The following is a 20013-nucleotide window of genomic DNA, read 5'->3' as shown; positions in this document are numbered from 1 at the left end:
CCTTTAAAAGTAAAAAAAAGAAAAAAAACACCCCTTTTGGCCGCATGATGGCACTATAAGCCACATTTTCATTCACACACCAAGCATCAGTAACATCCAAGAGGACAGTCTGTTAGTGTTTGTGCGCACTGCTTTTCTTTTTTAACCCCACGTGACTTTATTTAAATGTAAAGCGAGGTGTGCTGCAGATGTTTGCTCTGTTTTACTCTTTACATTATGAAGGAACTCCTGCTGAGACCTGCGGCCACCGTCACATTCCCGACACATGTAGCAGAAAGTGTGAAACATATTAACAAAAACATGTGGGATCATATAGCCGGGCCTCCGTAAAACCATGAAAACAAAACCCCCCCGCGGCTCAAAACACTTGATCCTTTCCCGTCACGATGAACAGGAACGCCGCCAGGGGCTCGAAGACCAACATCCCCGAGTGGCGAGGCCGCGGAGACGCAACGAGGCGGCGTCATAAACAGCAGAAGGCCTCATAATTTCACATCTGAGCGGTCCCAGAGCTTCTTGACAAATAGCTTCCAATCTTTTACACTCAAGCCGTCCTCAATAAAGGAGGGAAAAAGAGGGACGAGGAGGAGAGGGGCGGCTGACAAAGTGTCTCCATATGTCCCACTCGTGTTGTATGCCTGTGCTCCTATGTTCTAATGTGTAGCAGTTGTTGAGTCTGCTTTTCATCGCAGATGTGTGCCAGCTCATGCCTGCCTTTGACGCCCATCGCCGACTCTTTTTTCTTTTACGGGGCGACATTTCGTGAGCAGGCCTGACTGCAGGGCAACGGTTTCTGTAGACGAAAGGAAAACAGTGGTGAAAGCCGGTAGAGAGCGAGGACTCCGCCGCCACATCTGCCCCGTGCGGTCTGCAGACGGCGGGAGTGGCACACACACATTCTAAACATCTTGCAGACAGAAGTGACACACAGTTTCTGAAGAGACGCTCGCAGGATGACGAGAAACAGGGCGAAGCTTGGTTTTAGGTTTTAGCGTGCAAATGTCTGCAATCCTTTACAGGGCGAGCAAAACTGAAACGCTCAATAACTGGGGGGGGGGGGGGGGGGGGGGGGAGAAAATTGGTTGATATGTTTTGTAAATTTAGGATACAAAAGCCAAGTGATGTGCTTCTTATACTGTGAAAATAAAGCCATAAAAAGAAAACAAAGTCAACATTACAATAACATTTCTGTTGGTGGTTTAGAAGAGAATATACTGAAATGTCAAAGTTGATGTGGTTTCTGACCTGATAAAGGGTTAAAGCTCCATCTGACTGAGACAACTTTTCAATATCTGTGATAGTAATCACCTCTGTCTTCACAGATATCATGTTTGTTTCAATGGTGATTTTATTTTTTACAATCCATTGATGTGTACAAATGACATCAAAAGCCTTTTTTATCACTTTTATCTGTACACTTTGATTTATTTGTGATTAAATGGCGTGAGAGTTGGCTGGTTGGCTGTTTGAGTTTCTTGTTTGCAATTATACTTGGACTTTGTTAGATTTTCTTTTAACAAATATTCAAATATTACAGGACATTTTAATACTTTTTTTTACACTTTAGTTGCTTTTAAAGTCATTAAAAAGCCAAACTCCATGAAATTCGAATATAGTAAAACCTTTTGGAAGGCGTAAAAAAAAAAAAAAATTCACTTATGCATGGTTTTGATGTGTCTCTAAATAAGATAAACTTAAAAAGTTACACTGACGAATTCTAGAAATTCTAAATCAACAAGACCATTCATTACATTTGTAGTCTGAAAAAAATGTGAAAACATGGTGAAGCAACCAAATATAGTCACTTTCTGGATAAAAGCTTAATATAACTCTCTCGCTGTCTCTTGTATTTCTATCTGAACTGGTGCAGAAGCGTAGCTGAGGGCGATACTGAGAGCCAGCTGCTTGACTGATGACTGATTACTGATTGACAGCACCTGCGTGGAGCTGAGAGGGAGTATAAAACCAGCATGCTGTGCTTTTCCCGGCATGAGCGGCTCCTTCCTTCCAGCTGATTGTGCAGCTCATCAGACCCGGCTGACAGCTCCTTCAGGATGGGTGAGTTCTTTTTCCAGGTTCCTTGTTGTTTAGTGTCTCTTTTTGTCGGATTCACCGTAGTTTCTCTCCTCCTGTCCTAGCATCAAAGACAGTGCTGATCGTTTACGCCCATCAGAGCTTGAGCTCATTCAACGCTGCAGCCAAAGACGCAGCGGTGGAGGTTCTGACGGCTCAGGGCTGCATGGTGGCGGTATCTGACCTGTATGCCATGAAGTTCCAGGCTGCCGCCACCGCTGAAGACCTCATCGGTATGTCAACATCTCGCAGCTGTTTGGTTACGCTTCAGAGTTAACCTGGTGTCTTTAATTTCAGGAGGAATACAGCATCCTGAGCACTTCTGCTATGCGGAGGAGGCCAAACTGGCATGGGAAGAGGGCAACCTGTCTATAGACATCGCTGAGGAGCAGCGTAAACTCAATGAGGCAGACCTGGTTATCTTCCAGGTGAGAGCCTCGGTGCAGGTAAAGCAGTGTGTTCTGACAGTGGCTTATAGTTTTTACCCTTTTCCACCGTCAGTTCCCCATGTACTGGTTCAGTGTCCCTGCCATCATGAAGGGCTGGATTGACCGGGTTCTCACTCTGGGTTTCGCTTTCACACAAGAGAAGCGCTACAGCGAGGGACTCTTCAAGGTATGGCGCCAACTGAGGAATCATCATGTAATGGTGGTTTTTCTCTTGCTAAAACCTGAATCCTGGCTTTCCAGGACAAGAAGGCCATGCTCTCCTTCACAACGGGGTCTCAGGAGTCCATGTTTAGTGAAAATGGCATTAATGGAGACATGAATGTCACCCTGTGGCCGCTGCAGGTGAGTTATTACACGCTATGTGTTTTTTTTTTTTTTTTTTTTTTTTTTTTTTAAGGCCGTTTGACCGGCTGGAGACCTAACTCATTCTCCTCCTGCAGAATGGCATCCTGCACTACTGCGGCTTCCAGGTTCTCGCCCCTCAGATCTTCTGGGCGCCGTCCAGCGTTCCCCGTGACGAGTGCAGCGGCATGTTGGAGAGGTGGCGCTACAGACTGTGGGGTCTCCTGGGGGAGGAGCCGCTCTCCTTCACTCCTCTCGAATGCTTCGAGAAGGAGGGTTTCCAGCTGAAGCCCGAAGTCCAGGAGCAGCATGCCGGCCAGGAGTTCGGCCTGACCGTGGGGATCCACCTGGGCAAGCGTCTGCCGCCCAACAGCCAGATGAAGAGCATCAAAGCTGGAGTCTGAAGACACGCTGCCACAACTTAATTTAATAAAAGCCAACTCATCATAACTGTTGTGATTCACTGTCTTCTGGCCGGCCTTGGAATCGGGCTCAAACACGAGGTTTTCATGTTGATTTGGTTTGACAGGAGTTGAAAACAAAATCAGTACAGATCGAGGTCAAACTGACCCATCTCTTTGCTGTCAAAACTGAAGCTTCCACCCGAGTGAGGACGAGTATAAGCCAGTTTTGGGTTTCTGTTTTGAGTTCAGATGATGCTGAACTTGGGCCACACTTGGGTTTATTTGAAATTGCAGGAACTTTTCACAAGAGTTTAGCTTTACAACTTAACATTTTAGAATCCCTCATTGCCAGCTTTCAGGAATCTCAAGCAGGCTGTGTTGTGGATTTTGGGTCATGAGTCAGTGGGTATATCTATCATCTTCATTCTGCTGCTGCAGCAAGAGGCTGAAAGACCAGAATTACCCTCAAATCCTGTGGCTTTCACTTGAGGCACAAACTAGAAACTTAAGTCCAGGATGTGGAAATGCCTTGTTCTAGCAAAGACTGTCTTAAAGGCAACGGGTCAAGGTGACTTCATGGTTCTTGCTGCTTTCAAACAAAAATGAATCAAAGCAGTGAAAATGTCTTTAAAAATATACACTGGTTTCAACACATTCACACTCCGCCCAGTCATTCCAGGGCTACGAGGAGCCATTTAGGGCAAATGACAACTGCTTGGTGGGAATGAAAACCCTGACGGTGGGTGTTCACCTGAGGATCCTGCTTCTATCCAGCAGTCGGATCAAAGCTGGTGTGTGCGGATGTGCGCTGCTCATCTCGTAAAGGCTGCAATTAGTCTTTTGCTGATTTTCCTTCAAGCTGCAACTTGAACGCTCGGGTGAGCTGATTTAATGTCTGTTGTGTGTGTGTGATGCCTTGGACGGATTATTTTGAACAACTCACTCGCTTGGCGTGCCATCTGGCTGAAGCTGGAGTGTTGGGCCGTCTGTGATAAACACGCACTGGCAGAGAACTGGACTCTTCGAAAGAACGTGAGTGGCCGGGCGCTTTTCTCAGAGAGGCGGCTTTTGTTTGGGTATGGAGGAAATGAGACGGGAGTGGGGGGGGGGGGGGGGCGCACTCTTAAGGAAATGGCCTTGCACTCTGATGTCCAGACCGCAGCCTGTGACATGTAGGAACTCGCTGTCGTGCCTGTTTCACAGCCGAGGTTTCACAAGGTCACCGTGTGTTTGTTTGCCTCACGTCAAGTCCACACATATAATCACCTGTCCCGCCAACCCAAACAGCTTCAGAGCTTCGTCCTCAAGAAAACAGAGAAGAAACTCAGTGGTCAGTGAAAGAGACATTTAACTTGTTATTGCTAAAAGCCCGAGGACTCTTGTGTTAAGCAGTGTTTTACCACATTAAAGCTCCATGTGGTTAAACAATGTCTTAAGAGTTTGGAATGTGTGAATCATTTTGGACCAATGTGCTTCATGCAAGCAATTAGAAAATAATCCTTCTCATTCTGCATCAGGGAATCTCTACTGTAGCATGAACAGTTCAGAAGATGTTAATCCATAGCTTTTCCTACTCCAGGCTGGATTTCTGTTCATGAGCAGTTGCTGTGTTGGGAGTAGCGTGCCACGCTCTCTGATCTGCTGTCCATCCTGCTCTCCAGGCGCCTGTTGGCCTGTTCAATGGGAGGAAGTGGGCACCGTCTTAGAGTTGGAAAAATATCTGAGGAAAAGCTGTCCCCCTTCTCTGAAACTTCTCTGAAACATTAAAATTATGATGTTTGGATGAAACCTGTAAGTAAATACCTCATCTACTCACAGACTGTGCTGTTCATGTTTGTTTCCTAAGTGCCTGTGTTTTCTTTTTCTGTGAAAGAACTTTTAAGAACATATAGCCTACACATTCCTCTGTTTCACACGTCTACGCATCTGTAACCAAACTGAGATTTATACCAGTGGAACAGACATTAAATCAGAAGTCAAAAGACTTATTTTAATGGCCAGACTCATCATCTCAGACATGTTGCCGTCTAAACATGGACATGAGGCAAAGAGAAAAATGCTTTGCTCCCTCAAACGTGGACGTCTGCGGACCAGATGTGATTGATCTCTTCTTTGCTGACTTTTTTTGGGTGTTTTGATTAGGCCATAAATCGACCTGTGTGTTTGCACCAGATGTCATAAGGTTAACAGCAGGCCAACCATTAAACACTATGACCCACAACAGACAGGAAGAGAGAGAGAAAGGGAGGGACAAAAAGGTGCTGGAGAACACGGGCGAGAGAAGAAATTGACTGAAAAATGATGTAAATGATGTAAATGATTCATTCTTTAGCTCTTTCAGAAGGCTCATTAAAATCTAATCAATCAAACCTCCACAAAAAGAAAAAAAGAAAACAGTTTGCCCAACTTTGCTCCTGTGTGAGAGTGGATCCATGTGTGTGTGTGTGTGTATGTGTGTGTGTGTTTGTGCACAAGGAGAAAGAAGCACAGTTCAAGGCAATCTTATTAGGATTGGCAGCAGGAAAAGGTTTGCAATGAACTACCGGCGTTAACTTTTTCTGCCGAACTTTCCAAACTGCCCCTCTTACCTCCGAGCCACAGAGTGTCCATTGTTTGCTCCCCATCATTACGGCGGTGAGGAATTCACCCTGACATCCGAGCACAATCGCCCTCAAACTGCACCAACGGCCGCGAAGGAGGGTTCTCCTGCAGCGCGGAGATAGGTTCCCACAGCGCTGTCAAAGAGCAAAAACTCAGAAATTGATGGTCCAATAAGTGCTTCTTCGCATTTATTTTAGTCCAACATGAAACATTGTGAAACACTTTCACTCGAGGGAACAACTCGCTGAAAAATGCCTGAAACACCCGACAAAATACTTCAGATAGATCTGCTTTCAGCGGGATAGGAAATGAAGCATTTTTCGGGCCCTATTTTCTCATAAATTAGTTGTGAAAACTCCTTGCAAGACTGAAGTGCGTGCATGCGTGTGTGTGCATCAAAGACAAACCTGCTGAACCATGAGGTTGTGGCAACAGCCTGAACAGCTGGTTAGTGGGAAAAAAATAAAAAGGTTGAGTACAACAGCTGTGGAGGAACACAAATACAAATACTCAAGGAGCTTTGCATGGCTTCCAGAAAAGGAGAGAAAAACAGGAGCGTAATAATAATAACAAACACGACCTCCTTCCTCTTTTCACGAACCTCTGCAGGATGTGTCTTTCATCCCTTGTTCATTTTATCCTCTTCTCCATCCTTCTTTTGTCCTGGTGTTCTCCTCTCGCCGATGTGAAAATACACAGGAAACTTTTACCACAATGGGACATTTCACACTTCTTTTAGTCCCCGGGGACCTGAGCGTTCACTGGAGGTGTGTTTCCCAGGGGACCGGTCCAGAGTTTACCACCAACCGAGCTCCTGTCAGGGTCCTCACTCAACATGGCTGCCAGCGAGTCTGCACTTTGCAACTTTGAAACTGTTTGGTGGACGTCCTGCCTTCGCGCGTTTGATGAATGGATGGACATCAGCGTATTGGCTGTGATTCAGGCCCTGATGTATGGAGTGCCTGGTACCGCGAGGCTGACGTGAGGCAGCAAAGCTGTTTCGTATTTGCAGGCCGGAGCTTGATGGAGGGCTTTTGCTGGTTCTGGGCGTGACAGTGACAGGGTTAAGACTGTAGTCGGCCATTACGCCCCTCTTTAAATCCTTCTCTACGTTGTAATGAAAAGCAGATCTCTGCTATCTTAACCACAGAGGCATGGAGGGAAAGCGTCTAATGGCGAGCGCAGCACATCCTATCCGTCTCTCCGGCTCGGCCACTCGCCTCCATGTTGACTTTTCTTGCATTTTTATCTGATTCCATCTTCTCTCCTTACTTATGTTTCACGTGCCTCCCTCAGATCTCTCTCCTAGTGACACACATCAGTATACACAATGAAAGACTGCAGATGTGTGTGTGTGTGTGTGTGTGTGTGTGTGTGCGTTAACTGTATCTGGAGTGGAGATTTTAAATGAGGCTGGAGGGGAGACTAGATGAATAGTGAGCACTAATGGCGCCTCTTGCACACATGTCCAGATGCGGCCTGGGTTGCCACATCCTGGCCGAAATCCCCCCGCAGTGCTGCGTGCGCGAATGGAAACCACCTGGGACGGAGAAAAAATGACTCCAGGTCAGTTTCCATCATGTGCTGCTGTTGTGATTCGGATCAATCATTTCTTGACTGCATGGTTTTTTCTTCTTCCTTCAGCAAGACATGATATTTACAGTGCATCACCGTTTAAATCGTTTCCCATTAGAGTGAGTCAGACCTCACTCGGCTAGCCCGTTTATCCCCATTATTTATTCCACCATCCTGTTTGAGTTTGGCGGAGCTGTGTTTATGCCCATTAAAGCCTGTAATGTTTGGTTTCCTCCCAGGCCGCACATCCTTATAAAACTTGACATTTCGTGTGTTTGCAGCCCAAACGTCACTTTGTCTATGTTGCATTTGCTTGTTGACGGTTGAAAACCTTCGTCAGGCCGCGAACTTGATCCCTGCGAAAGCACGTCAGCGGCGAGGCCTTCACCGGCAGCCACAGGCCTGCCAGGCGCCTATAGTTAGCGGAGCTACCGCTGCAGGCTTCTCCAAAACATCGCCGCATTCCAGCTGCGCTGATGGTCCATTTCTCATTCGGCGTGACAGGACAATAGGGGTGAAAGTTACCCACCATATCTGTGAACTCTGGACCGGCAGCAGCACGGAGAGGGACGGCGTCTTGTAAAGCGCACGTCGGGATCGTGGGGATAGGATTACTAGATCGGAGCAGCAGAGCTCGGGGGAAGCAGCGAGGACAGACAGATAGATTCTGTCATTTGCTAATCCATAGAGGACACCTCCTGTCCCCTCGGGCCTGCAAGTCTTTATCCCGTCTCCTTTTGCATGATCCCAATGAGCGTGGCTACGTTGTGTGTGTGTGTGTGTGTGTGTGTGTTTGCATGCCACGGCGGGGGTGAAGAAAGTCAGGCTTGGAGGAAAGAACTTGCTTTTTTGCCTGAAGTTACTCCCGTGCGCGGAGATGATGGACAAAGTCAATGGGCTATATGAGCTGCAGCCGGTCATGGTCAACAGCAACGCATGAAAGCACTGACAGATTCACCGGGGCAACAGAAGGACGAGCGAGAAGAGAGAGTAAAGTTCCTTTCCAGACACCATGAAAAAATGCAATGAAATATAATGTTCCGTGCTCATAAAAAGAGAAAGAGACAGCCTGCTTCAATCAGATGAAGCATATCAGGGGTCTCTCAGTATTCCTGGACCATTTTCCACATTCTCACTGCTTTATTCTCGTAATCATTTTAATCTCTGTCAGTTTCAATCTAAAGATGTTGCTCTTTTCGAGGAAAAAAGTCAGATTTGCTGTGAGGCAGAGAGAGAACGGAGCAAACCTCCTGCAGTCGGCCAAAGTCCATTTTTTTTAGACCTGTTGAATAATTTGCTGAGGCAATCTGAAGAATGTACATCATACTTGTTCAACACAAAACCTCTTGATGTATTTTCCTTTTCCTTTTCACTGGCTTGACGTCTGAGCGGCTCTTGGGTTTCACTAACATTCATGTTCCGCCGTACGCGATGCTCCGTCAACGTGAAGAATGCCTTGATTGCTACATCTGACAGGGACGCGCTCCTCCTGCCAAGCGCGCACCTGCACGGACAGATCCCACAGAGACACTGCAGCAACTCGAAAAATAAAAAAAAGAAAGAAAGAGGTAGCTCAGAAACCTCAGCCTGTGTCCACTTTAACAAATGGCTGCAAATCTGTTGACATTTGAATTATTGCTAAGGTCTAATAGTCTCTCTCATTTTCACACACTCCTCGACAGGCTTTATCCACTTCATTTGCACTCTCTCTTTTTTTTTTTTTTTTCCACACTCAGCCTCTTTTCAGTTTGAAAGATAATTCTAAACGGAGAAGTAATTAGGTGAGAGATGAGTGAGGTTAGAGCGAGGGGAAGAGGAGGAATGTGAGGGAGTAGAAATATGCAGGAGGGAGCCTCCGAGCGGGAGGGGAGGCCGGCCGGTAACAATGTGGCGGAGAAAGAGTTTGCGAGGGACCCTCTGAATGGGCATTTGCACCAAAATAGACTCTGCCCGTCGGGCCCACCACCCTGCCGCTGGGGTTAGACGACAATGCAAACAGCAGCCGTTTGTGTGTGACCCAGTCTTTCTTCCAGCGTTTCCCTCGGCTCCTCTCATCTGCCGCGCCGCCCCGCCGACTCATTCTTTCCCGTCCTTGTGGCTCTGTTGTCGCTTCCAACCCTCCTCTATCTAATCTTTTGATCGCTTTGTTTATTTCCCGTGTTATAAACTTGACCTCGTACGAAATCCTTTAAGAAGGAAGCAACTCAATCCTGCCTGCAAAATTTCACTCGGATCGTAGAAAATATGAACTGTTTGTTGGAACAAAATAACAATTGGCATGACGTTATGAGTCTTAAGGAAAAAAAAAGTTTGAAAGAGCGAAGGGAGATTGGCAAAAAAATGTACATTTCACTTAACAAGATGGGCAAAGGCAGCAAGAGAGTTTCACACAGTAGAAACATTTCAGATGCCAGGAGAAGAAGAAGGTTGTAAAGATTAGTGGAACTGTAACCACGAGCAACAGACACGGCCCGCCCCTCAGCCTCTGCCACGGCCATTAGATATTCAGAGGGTGTTGTAAAAGCCACATGCTCAGCGGCAGAATCTCCCCATGAGAAAATAAAATCAGCAATACGGTGATGAACTAAACAGATTTCAACTTATTGAGCAGTTGATGGCAGCGGGAGGAGGATTGAACGGTTTGCTATACCTTCCTCACATGATCCTCTTTGAACACTGAGTAGATCCACTCGGGGTCACGACCTCAATAACTATGCAGCCGTGTTTGTGTCTCTTCTCTGCCCTGTAATGTATTTGCTAATTGTTAACTCTGCCTTCTTTCACATAGCATTCCGTTTCAGGACAAACGGTAAAGATCCCTCAGTGTTTCTACAGAAAGCCAAGAAGACGCCACACGAGTTTTACCAGGATGTAGCTTCATTCAGCAGTGTGTCGGTCTGCACGCTGTGGTGTTTTAAATGTTTTAGGTTTGTTCAACTGAGGAGTGTTGTGCAGAGTGGGACCAACTTGCAGCAAGAAGGCTTCACTGCTGGCGCTGAAGTCTCAATGCAGAGCAAGAGCAGCGTTGAAATAACGCAGAAAATATGCACATTTATTCTGTCATTTCATATTTTGACAAATGCCACAAAGCTGCAGACTGGAGGTGCAGATCTTTTCCCCTTTGAAAACTATAATTAAGGCTTTTCAACGAACCAAAAACAAACAAATTGCTTCTCTGTTCTAGACGGTTTGTCATGGCGCTCATGCTCATAATTTTCTCACATTTTACTAGATTGAAAAGTATTAGAACCGGATTCGATTATTTTTTTTTTTTTTCAGTTTAACAATGCACAAAACATTACTTTTAATTGTGAGGAGGAAAAAAAAACTAAGGAATGCTTTACTAACATCGCAGTGAGGTACACAACAGAAATTCAAGGTTTTCTGAGTTTGCATGTTCTTCCTGCATGAGTTTTCTTCAGGCAGTCTTACTTTAAATCCATGATCAAAAACAATCTCATGATTATCTGTTAGCATTTAATGATTTTCTGATCTCTTCAGAGGGGCACAGAGGATACGTAGGTCCTGACCAGATCACGTCAGGATCTGGTCAGGTCTAAACCCATCTTAGATAATAATTTCACTTATTTCTACCTCTGTGGTAACATTCTCGTCACACGCTGCCTGTGGAGAAGCAGAGTTTGTCTGTCGTTTGTTGCTGGGCATCTTTTGTATATGTCTACTTTCTCAAAACGTCTTTGCAAGAAACAGATGCTGATGTTTACAATGAGTTACGTTTTGAAACGCAAAGCCTTTTGATACATTGTAAATAAATATTGAAGTATTGATTACTGCTGCTTCACGTGAACAAAAGAGCTGCTCTGTATATAGTTCACACAGAATGAACTATTTCTCAAACTCGAGACTCAATTGATGCCAAATGCTCATTGATTTTGCTTTATTTTTCTCGGTGCGCTCCTTAGTTTGGTTTTCTGGGCATGTGTGTTGCTCTAACTCTGCCTGGAGTAATCCTTTTCAATCCACTTTAATTAGATTCTTTCTGGTTATATATTTTTTTTCTAGCAGAGCGTATATCTCACTGAATGGTCTTTTCTCAACTCTCCACACCCACACACACACACACACACACACACACACACACACACACACCCTCCTGCTGTTCCCGTTCCGGCCTCCCTGTGAATGAGGGCCACAGAACAGAGGTTGGCAGCAGTCTGCAGGACTACGGATGCTTATCAGAGGGGCTTACAAATCCCCCCCGATGCTCCTGATATGGAGGACAATGGGTGTGCGTGCGTAGCGTTCGCGCTCTTTAAAGCTTCGCTGGAGCTGACTTCACCGCCTTCTGCTCTTTAATGGGGTCAGAGTCGCCTGCTGGCTGCATTTCATCACTGAATACAAGGAAAATAGTTATAACAAACATCAGGCCGGTGGCCCGTGGGGGCCGGCCGTATCTTTTCCAAACGATAACAGGCCGGACACACTGTACCTGGTTATGTCAATAATTTGACATCAAAAGAAATATTTTCCCTCTGAACCCAATCAGAGTGTATTATCACGACTTGACAAAGCAAACATCTTCTCTCGCCGCATTCTTGAGATGAATTCCACAGTTTCTGCCTCTTTTGTGCGCTGAACTTGGGGTTAATTGCCTCGGCGGGAGCAGCTGTGAGGCCACCAGAGTTGCAGGTGAGCTTTCAGCAGCTCTCGGCAAACACGTGAGCCTCCCACGCGGCTTTGTGCCGCTTCCAGAGACGGTTCCTGAAACGAGAATGAATCGAGACCCACAACAATGAAGCAGGGCTCCTGCAGCTGATCGCTATTGTTACAGTTTGAGGATACTGGCTAATGGTGGAATAAAAAAAAAGAAGTGAATGAAGGAGGGGAAAACGACCTTGTTTGCACTTTAGTTTCATCAGATGGCGTGACATTAAAACAGCAGACGGGTGTATCGTTTCTCGACTTGTCCGTTGATCGGAGGGCGTTTTCAGTTTTCTCTGTATGAACGGGTTTTGGGTTTAACTCGTCGATTTGGTTTCGGGTGGAAGCGACGGACAGTTGATGTGGTTTATAGAATACGCGAATCTTCAGTTTCATAGTGAGGTGTGGCGCTGCAGGGAGCATCAGAACTCGCCTCTCTGCAGTTTATGATACACTTTTTTACATTTACCATTTAGGCTGTGGTTTAAAATTTGGTTATAAATTGTTATGACAAGCAAGACGTACACCATTTGCTGAAATAACATTCCTGTTTCACTGATGTAATCCAGTTTTAGATTACTATATACGCCTTTATCAACAACGATTCAGAGAGTAATGCAATGTACAGGATATGGTTTTCACAGCAAAGGAAAGCAGACTGTAGAGTTTCACTCTGAATAATTTATTGGAGTTAAAAAGAGAAAGGGAATATAGATACATCAGTTAAACAAACAGTGTAAGAAGTATGGTCTACAGATTTTTAGTTTCTGCAAGTTGTTTTGCTCAGCTAGTTGTAGATTATCTCTATCAAAAATAAAACACCTGAAACTTTGGTAATTGAAAGATAAGATGTTGTTTGTGTGTTGATGATGATTTTTCGTTAGAGTTATTAATGTCAGAAGTCCGAATCTGTGAATTGCAATCAAAAAACTATCTTATTATAACCAGCAAACTTTCTGTGAGTAAATATATTGTTAGAAAAAGGGAGCTTTCTCATTATAATGATAACACTGTGTTTTAATGAGATACAGCTCAGAAAAAAAGTGTTGTTTTTTTTTTTTTCCTGTGGCAGTTCTGCTGTTTTAGGGTAAATAATCAACATTTTGGGCGCCGTGGTTTAGTTAAGGTTAGAATGCTTGCATGGAGTCAGAATATTCAGAACATCCCTTGTTCAAGACCAGGTTGTGCCAGAGACCAGAGTCTGCATGTTCCACCTGTGTCTGAGTGCCTGAAGTGCTTCTTCCAGAAATAAAATTATATAAATTTGACTTAATTCAGCTAATTTAAGTTTCCTTTGCTGTGGGTTGTGTGTCTCTCTGTATCCACTCTGTGATGAACTGGCACATTTTCCAGAGCGTATCCTGCCATGTTTCCATCTCCGGATGGGATGGGCTCCGGCACCCTGCGTGTCTCGGTTGGATGAAGCTGTGAAGAGGAAGGATGATTCCCTCTTTCACTGCTTATATCTGCACTCTTTCCCCCCTCAATCTCATGGTGGTGGCCTGAAAGTGAAAGGAACTAGCTTGTCTTCAGAGGTTTGCATTTTTGAATACCCTCACTGTCAGCAGTTCCCTGAGCATGACCTTTGACCCCTGGCAGCAGCAGAGCTCCCAGTATGTGTTGTTAAAGCTGGCTCTGAGAAATATTCTCTCCAATGGAATAACAGAGTATCTAAAGTGGTCATTTCTGGCTTTTCAGCCGATAACACATTTTTCCAAGCGACTGCTTCCCTATGACGCATCGCTCTCCACATTAAACATCTGGTACGGCTTTATATGTCGTCTGCAACTGTTGCACCTATTGAATCATTTTGAGTTGACACATTTATGATGAATTCACCTGTCATGAGGTGTGTTATGATGAAATAATGCACATTTTCCCTTTCACTAAGTTGTATTATCTGTTCAGCTCAGTTTTTGAGATGGACGAAGAAGGAATAAAGCAAAAAATAATAACATTAATGTAAATTACTGAAGTGGATTGCATCAAAAACGTGTATTTACATAAAGAACCATCTGCAATGCTGGTTCATCTCACCTAATGTTCAGCATCAGCTCTTTGAAAGAAGGATTTTTTGTAAAGCCCTTTTATTAGGAAGCTCGCAGTTGAATAGGCGCCTCTGGAGATGCCGTGCCAAAGCGCTGCTGTTGGGTTAGGACAGCCTTGGAGGCGTAGCTCTGGAGAGGATCAGCAAGTGCAGAGCAAAGAACAGGCTCACATTCATTACAGGAGGCGGAGGGAGCGCGCACGCTCTCGCTCTTTTTTCTGTTTTCTACTGGGAAACTCAAGGTATTTTTTTTTCTGCCACCTCCAATCTGATCGACCCAAGAAGCTGCCATTTCTAAGAAAAACAGGGGATTTCCGCGGAACGGGGGAGATCATAAGGTAAACCGCTTTAATGAGATGTTTTGGGGACAGAAACGTGCAGTTTTCCGTCTTTCTTCCACCTCGTTAAAAACACTTCGGATGCTCGACTTGCGATCTTCACCGCTGACTTCTCTCAAACCAATAAAACGTTTTATTGGTTTAGAATTGCAACTTAAGTGTTCTATTAACTTTTTTTTTATACTCGTAAACGCAGAGTCGAAATTCCACAACACAGTTAATAAAACAGAAGATGTTTTGATCATTTTATAATCACTTTCTCTGCTCTCCACCTTCCCTGCGTTTGTTTGCCTTCCCATTCAAACCCGGGCTTCTGTGTGCCGAGCCCAAATCTGATAGCACAAGTTTGTTTCCAACCTGATAGAAATCAACAATGACAACAATGTCATTGTATGTGTGTTTTTTTTTTTTGCCGTCAGCAGCAGTCTGGGATCTTTCGCTGGATTCAGTTCCTGTGCGTAATGACGCACGGAGCGACACTTTCTGCGGGTTAATCTACACGGAAACATCGCGTCCTGTCCTGAAAAGGCGGAGATTTTATCCCAAACTGAAGCCTGTAGGTCCAGACTGACAGGAGATTCTTGCACCTGCACCATTCTAGTCGGCTTCATTTACACATGAAAAAAAAGAGAGGCTTTCACTGGCTTTTATTTTTCTGTGTATTGAGAAACAAAAGACCTGTTCGCTGCAATTGTAACTGGATGCGTGGGCTTTGGAAAGAGGAGGAAAGGAGGAACACCGAGGGAGAGATGGGCTTCTTCTGCGTTATCTGATGGTGTTGAAGTTAAAAGGCTAATTACCTTGAAGACTGTGGGGCTACCTGGCACCTCCAGGTATTTTCCATATAATACCAGGGAATTAGACAGAAACCACTGGAGGGGATTATCTCAGCTTTCTGTTAGGACGAGGAGCCTCCCCATTGTCTCAAAATAATTGAAAGTCGAATTAAAAGAGAGATATCTTGACATCTCTTGCAAAGCTTTATCACAGGCATTTCAAATGAAAATGAAACTCAACAAATGTTGAATTAGTCCGCCCAGAATTAATATATTTCATTTTCACTGAATTTTCAAAGAGTTTCTGATATGTTATCAGATTTAAGCAAGAAAAGGTTATTATTATGGTGATTAAATTTGCTTCAGGCTTCACGAAGTGTGATTAGATGTAGGATATGAAGCCCCTATAAGATAAAAATAATAAAATTAATAACATTGTTACAACAGTGCTAACACAAGTCTTGTAATGTGTAATCTGCATAAGAATTCACTCTCAAATGTTTGGTGCTATGTAAGTTTTCAATATTTACCCCCTGAAATAAAGTGTACCAGAGATGCAAAGCGGTGCAGGAGGGAAACACACAATTAAAGCGAGTGCTGATAACAAAGGCAGACGCAACCCTGGGCAGACAGCTGCACATCCTAATTTGTTCCAGGTGTCGTTGTATATACTTATTTTCACCCTGCCTGTCTCTTTCATCATCCTCTGGGACTCTGTGCCAATTATCCCGCGTACAGCACGAGTTTCCTCCGCAGACAGATGTCTGAGGCGGTCACATTTCACTGCTCTCCGGCGTGCTGAGTCGCCCAGCGGTCGGTGACCCTCGCTTTCACCGCGGGCGCAGCTTTTTTCGCAGGCGTCAAGCCTCCCCGCTGGTCGCCGCACACAATTCACTCTGTGGGCGCGCAAGGCCGAGGGGGTTAAGCCACTCGTGTTCTGGTTTTGATCTATCACCTCTCACCTCTGATCTTTCACACTGTGGCAAACTGACACTTGGCCGAGGGAGACATCACGGCGAAAAAAACTGTTAACCAAGCAACGCCTGGACGTTCCAGCGGTCCATCTGGTGCTCAGGATCCGTGCTGGAACACCAGACTACTGCTGCAGCGATCTGCTGTTTTAGTCACTTAAGGCTCTGGGTATATGTATATACACGCAGCCCGGATTTGAAATTGTGTGCATATGTGTCTGGCTTATGAGAATCAGATGTTTGAAAATGACGTATTGAAGTTACGAGCAGCTTCTCTTTGATCGTCCGGGTGCTGACAGCCGGTCTCTCGCCCTCTTTCTGCCTGCTTCAAGAGCAAAAAATAAGCATGGGATTCATTTTTTTTTTTCAAAAATAACAAGCATGTTAGGGGAAATGTTTCTTTAAAGTGGCATCAGATTTCCAGTCCTGACCGGCGCTTTATCTCGGTATGCTGAGAACGCTCCGGAAATACACCCTGTTTGGGTTTCTCGATTCCACTTCCTTATGTCTAATCTGCACTCTGGACTGGGGGGGGGGGGGAGCTAATCCAAACATTTATTGTCCAGCCCCCCGACTGCACATCAATCACAGAAAGTTCCACCGTTTGTGACGCGATAACAGAGAGCAGTGTTTTAACAAGTTAACCACATTAGGATTCTTCAGGATCTGGTGGCGGACCACAAGCAGCTCCATGTTTTATTATCTCATCCAGGCCCACATGAGTGAAAATAAGCCTTTCATTATTCAAGAGAAGATTGCTTCTTAGATACGACAGCGGGAGGTTCTGTGAAATGCTGCTGGAGCTCTATCAAGATGGATGTACGTGTATGAATGATAAGTTCATGTGGTGTTTTTACAGGGAGTATCCCAGTCAGAGGCGGCGTGCTTCACCTCCCGGCGGTCTGCGGTCTTCCTCACCCGGAGCGGAGCGATGAGTCTGAGCACCAGCGAGCTGGAGGACCTGTGGGAGTCGTTCGGGGAGCTCAACTTCTCCGAGACCTTCAGCAATATATCAAGCGTGGACGCGATGGTGTGCGCCACGGCGTTCAACCGCAGCGCCCTGCTGTACTCCATGTGCGTCCTCTACACCTTCATCTTCGTCGTGGGCCTGGCCGCCAACGCCCTGGTCCTGTGGGTCAACGTGCGCGCCCAGAGGGACTCCGCCCCCCGCCACGAGACGCACATGTACATCGCGCACCTGGCCGTGGCCGACCTGTGCGTGTGCGCCACCCTGCCGGTGTGGGTGAGCTCGCTGGCCCAGCACGGCCACTGGCCCTTCGGCGAGGTGGCGTGCAAGCTCACGCACCTGCTGTTCTCCGTCAACCTCTTCGGCAGCATCTTCTTCCTGGCGTGCATGAGCGTGGACCGCTACCTGAGCGTGACGCGGCGCGGGGACGAGGGCGGCGTGCGCAGGCTGGTCCGCCGCGGGGCCTGCCTGGGGGTGTGGCTCCTGGCCCTGGTGGCGTCCCTGCCGGACACCTACTTCCTGCGCACGGTGAAGTCGACGCACGGCGACGCCACGCTGTGCCGGCCGGTGTACCCGGAGGGGAACCCCCGGGAGTGGATGGTGGGCGTGCAGCTGAGCTTCATCCTGCTGGGCTTCGTCCTGCCGTTTCCCGTCATCGCCTTCTTCTACGCCCTGCTGGCCAGAGCCTTCACGCACTCCGCCTCCTTGCCGTCCTCCCCGGTGGAGCAGGAGCGCCGCGTCAGCCGCCGGGTGATCCTGGCCTACATCGTGGTCTTCCTGGCCTGCTGGGGGCCGTACCACGCCGTCCTGCTGGTGGACGCGCTGTCGCAGCTGGGCCTGGTGCCGCTGACCTGCGGCCTGGAGAACGTGATCTACGTGGCGCTGCACCTCACCCAGTGCCTGTCGCTGCTCCACTGCTGCTTCAACCCCATCCTCTACAACTTCATCAACAGAAACTACCGCTACGACCTGATGAAGGCCTTCATCTTTAAATACTCCACCAGGACTGGCTTGGCGCGGCTCATCGAGACGTCCAACATGTCGGAGACGGAATACTCCGCCGTGGCTGTAGAAAATCCCCCACAGATCTGAGAACTTCACACTTCTTTTATTTTATTATTATTTTTTTTACAGAAACATGATATAATGAAACATATGTTACAAATGATTTAGTTCCTCTTCTATTGAAAATCAGTGTTTTTATCATTTTTACCGCAGACATGGAGCTGGAGTCGTAAAGTTTGAAGACTCTGGTGGACTGACTGAAAAGCACTTAGAAAACTTTTCTTTTTGTAACAGTTGATACTGAAATCACATGATTGTAGTCACTATATCAGTAATGACAAAGCCGTGACTGCAGATGTGGTGAATCCTTTTCCATGGAAGTTGGATTGTGACTGTAAATATATATATTTGTATGTGTGTGTGAGTGAGTGTGTGTATACTATGTATATTGATAGCCTCAGCAGAGTAATATTGTTAATCTCTTTTGTTGTTGTTGTTGTTGTATCTAGTTGTATTTATATACATTTCAGCGGTTTTTGCATCTTTCTTGTAGAGTCTTCACACACTGACGTTGCTGCTCAGCGCTCCGTTTCGTTACAACGCTGCCTCATCGCGTTCGTTGAGCCACGGCCGCTGGCTCAGTGTTTCAGTCCTGCTGTCTCAATATTATTCATAAGCTCACGTCGCACCGGCTGAACTCTCCAGACAAGTATTAATTCACAAAGGTTTCTGGGAAATCACAAAGCTACTGTAGGAATATGTTTGTTTTTTTTTCCACCGTTCAGGCCACTCTCGTTTATATAAACCGATAATAAAAAGAAGCATTAACTTGTTTTGTCCTCACGTTGGTTCTGTCTGGAGGCTTCAGTTGGGACTACTGATCTTAAGGAGCAGATAAACGGAGCTCCTGACTGCTCTTAAAGGCCTTTTTAAACCACATTAAACTGTACTGTCATGATATTTTGTACCAGTGCAGCGGAAACACTCGTCCATGTGTTGTTAATCCTGCTGAGTCAGCACAGAGACCACAGACAGCTAAAGCTTTATGACCAAAATAATGAATGAAAAGCTTTACTCCTCTCATGTTGTGTAACGTCCATTTATCAGAGAGACCAAATAACCAAACATCACTGCGTGTGTGTGAGCCGAAGCTTCAAACCAAAAGATGATCGTCGAAACACCGAGATACAGTTCCTTCACTGTGTGTTCTGGGAAGTGAAACATTATTTTGTGTTTTGTTTTTTTACTGTGTCACCTGATTGGTTCATTGTATGAATTCACACTGACAAGATTTCAACCGGTGATTAGAAATGAGCGGTGGCACGAACACAGGCGTTCCTCCGGCATCGTAATGCGTAACATGTGTTTTTTGCTATATATATTAAAGACAGAGAAAATCTCCTGCTTCAGTGATTTCTTTGGTTTTGGTCAAAATAATCTCACATCCTGCTGTCCTCCGGGCCACGGAGTTCTTAGATTTGTTGATCTGCTGTCTAATTATTCAATTTCATACAAAAAAAACCTTTTAAGTTCACACTAAAAACAAGTCAGTATTGCTTCCTATACTTGTGGGACATATGCACTGAATACACAAAATAGACTAGTCACGGTTCGGTTGTTGAACACGGAGAAAGATTTAGTGGAAAACACAATACGCATTTTCCAATTACCGTCACACCCGGACAGCGAAGGAAGAAGCAGATGTTGGTTCCAGATGAGGAGACTGATCTTGGCTTGTTGTGAGTTTTGTCATTGAGTGAAACAAGAAACTATTCAGCGCCGTTGAAATTGACAACAGGCGTC

The 20013-nt window shown here is 45.8% G+C and overlaps 2 protein-coding genes and 1 long non-coding RNA gene across 3 annotated transcripts; all 3 read left to right on the top strand.

The window, feature by feature from the left end:
- The first annotated feature begins 1972 nt into the window (after window positions 1-1972).
- Window positions 1973-3268, top strand: LOC115403476 (ribosyldihydronicotinamide dehydrogenase [quinone]-like). Its single transcript, XM_030112372.1, has 6 exons — window positions 1973-2058; window positions 2139-2306; window positions 2371-2501; window positions 2575-2688; window positions 2763-2864; window positions 2963-3268. Exons 1-6 carry the CDS (start codon window positions 2055-2057, stop codon window positions 3266-3268), a joined length of 825 nt encoding a protein of 274 aa, XP_029968232.1. The 5' UTR covers window positions 1973-2054.
- Window positions 3269-4162: 894 nt separating this feature from the next.
- Window positions 4163-19612, top strand: LOC115403653 (uncharacterized). Its single transcript, XR_003933230.1, has 3 exons — window positions 4163-4174; window positions 12863-12869; window positions 19233-19612. It is a non-coding gene; the product is annotated as an uncharacterized LOC115403653 (long non-coding RNA).
- ackr3a (atypical chemokine receptor 3a) lies at window positions 14346-19609 on the top strand. The gene is made up of 2 exons (XM_030112627.1): window positions 14346-14491; window positions 17098-19609. Exon 2 carries the CDS (start codon window positions 17170-17172, stop codon window positions 18295-18297), a length of 1128 nt encoding a protein of 375 aa, XP_029968487.1. The 5' UTR covers window positions 14346-14491; window positions 17098-17169; the 3' UTR covers window positions 18298-19609.
- Window positions 19613-20013: the final 401 nt, after the last annotated feature.

The sequence above is a fragment of the Salarias fasciatus genome, chromosome 16 (genome assembly GCF_902148845.1).
Source record: "Salarias fasciatus chromosome 16, fSalaFa1.1, whole genome shotgun sequence".
Taxonomy (NCBI): domain Eukaryota; kingdom Metazoa; phylum Chordata; class Actinopteri; order Blenniiformes; family Blenniidae; genus Salarias; species Salarias fasciatus.
This window is presented reverse-complemented; position numbering and strand designations above follow the sequence as displayed.

Excerpts from the sequence above, each read along its gene's own strand:
- ackr3a (XM_030112627.1), top strand. The coding sequence starts at position 17,170 with ATGAGTCTGAGCACCAGCGAGCTGGAGGACCTGTGGGAGTCGTTCGGG.
- LOC115403476 (XM_030112372.1), top strand. Across the intron at positions 2,307-2,370 it reads CACCGCTGAAGACCTCATCG|GAGGAATACAGCATCCTGAG; the intron begins GTATGTCAACAT and ends CTTTAATTTCAG. Across the intron at positions 2,502-2,574 it reads CAGACCTGGTTATCTTCCAG|TTCCCCATGTACTGGTTCAG; the intron begins GTGAGAGCCTCG and ends TTCCACCGTCAG.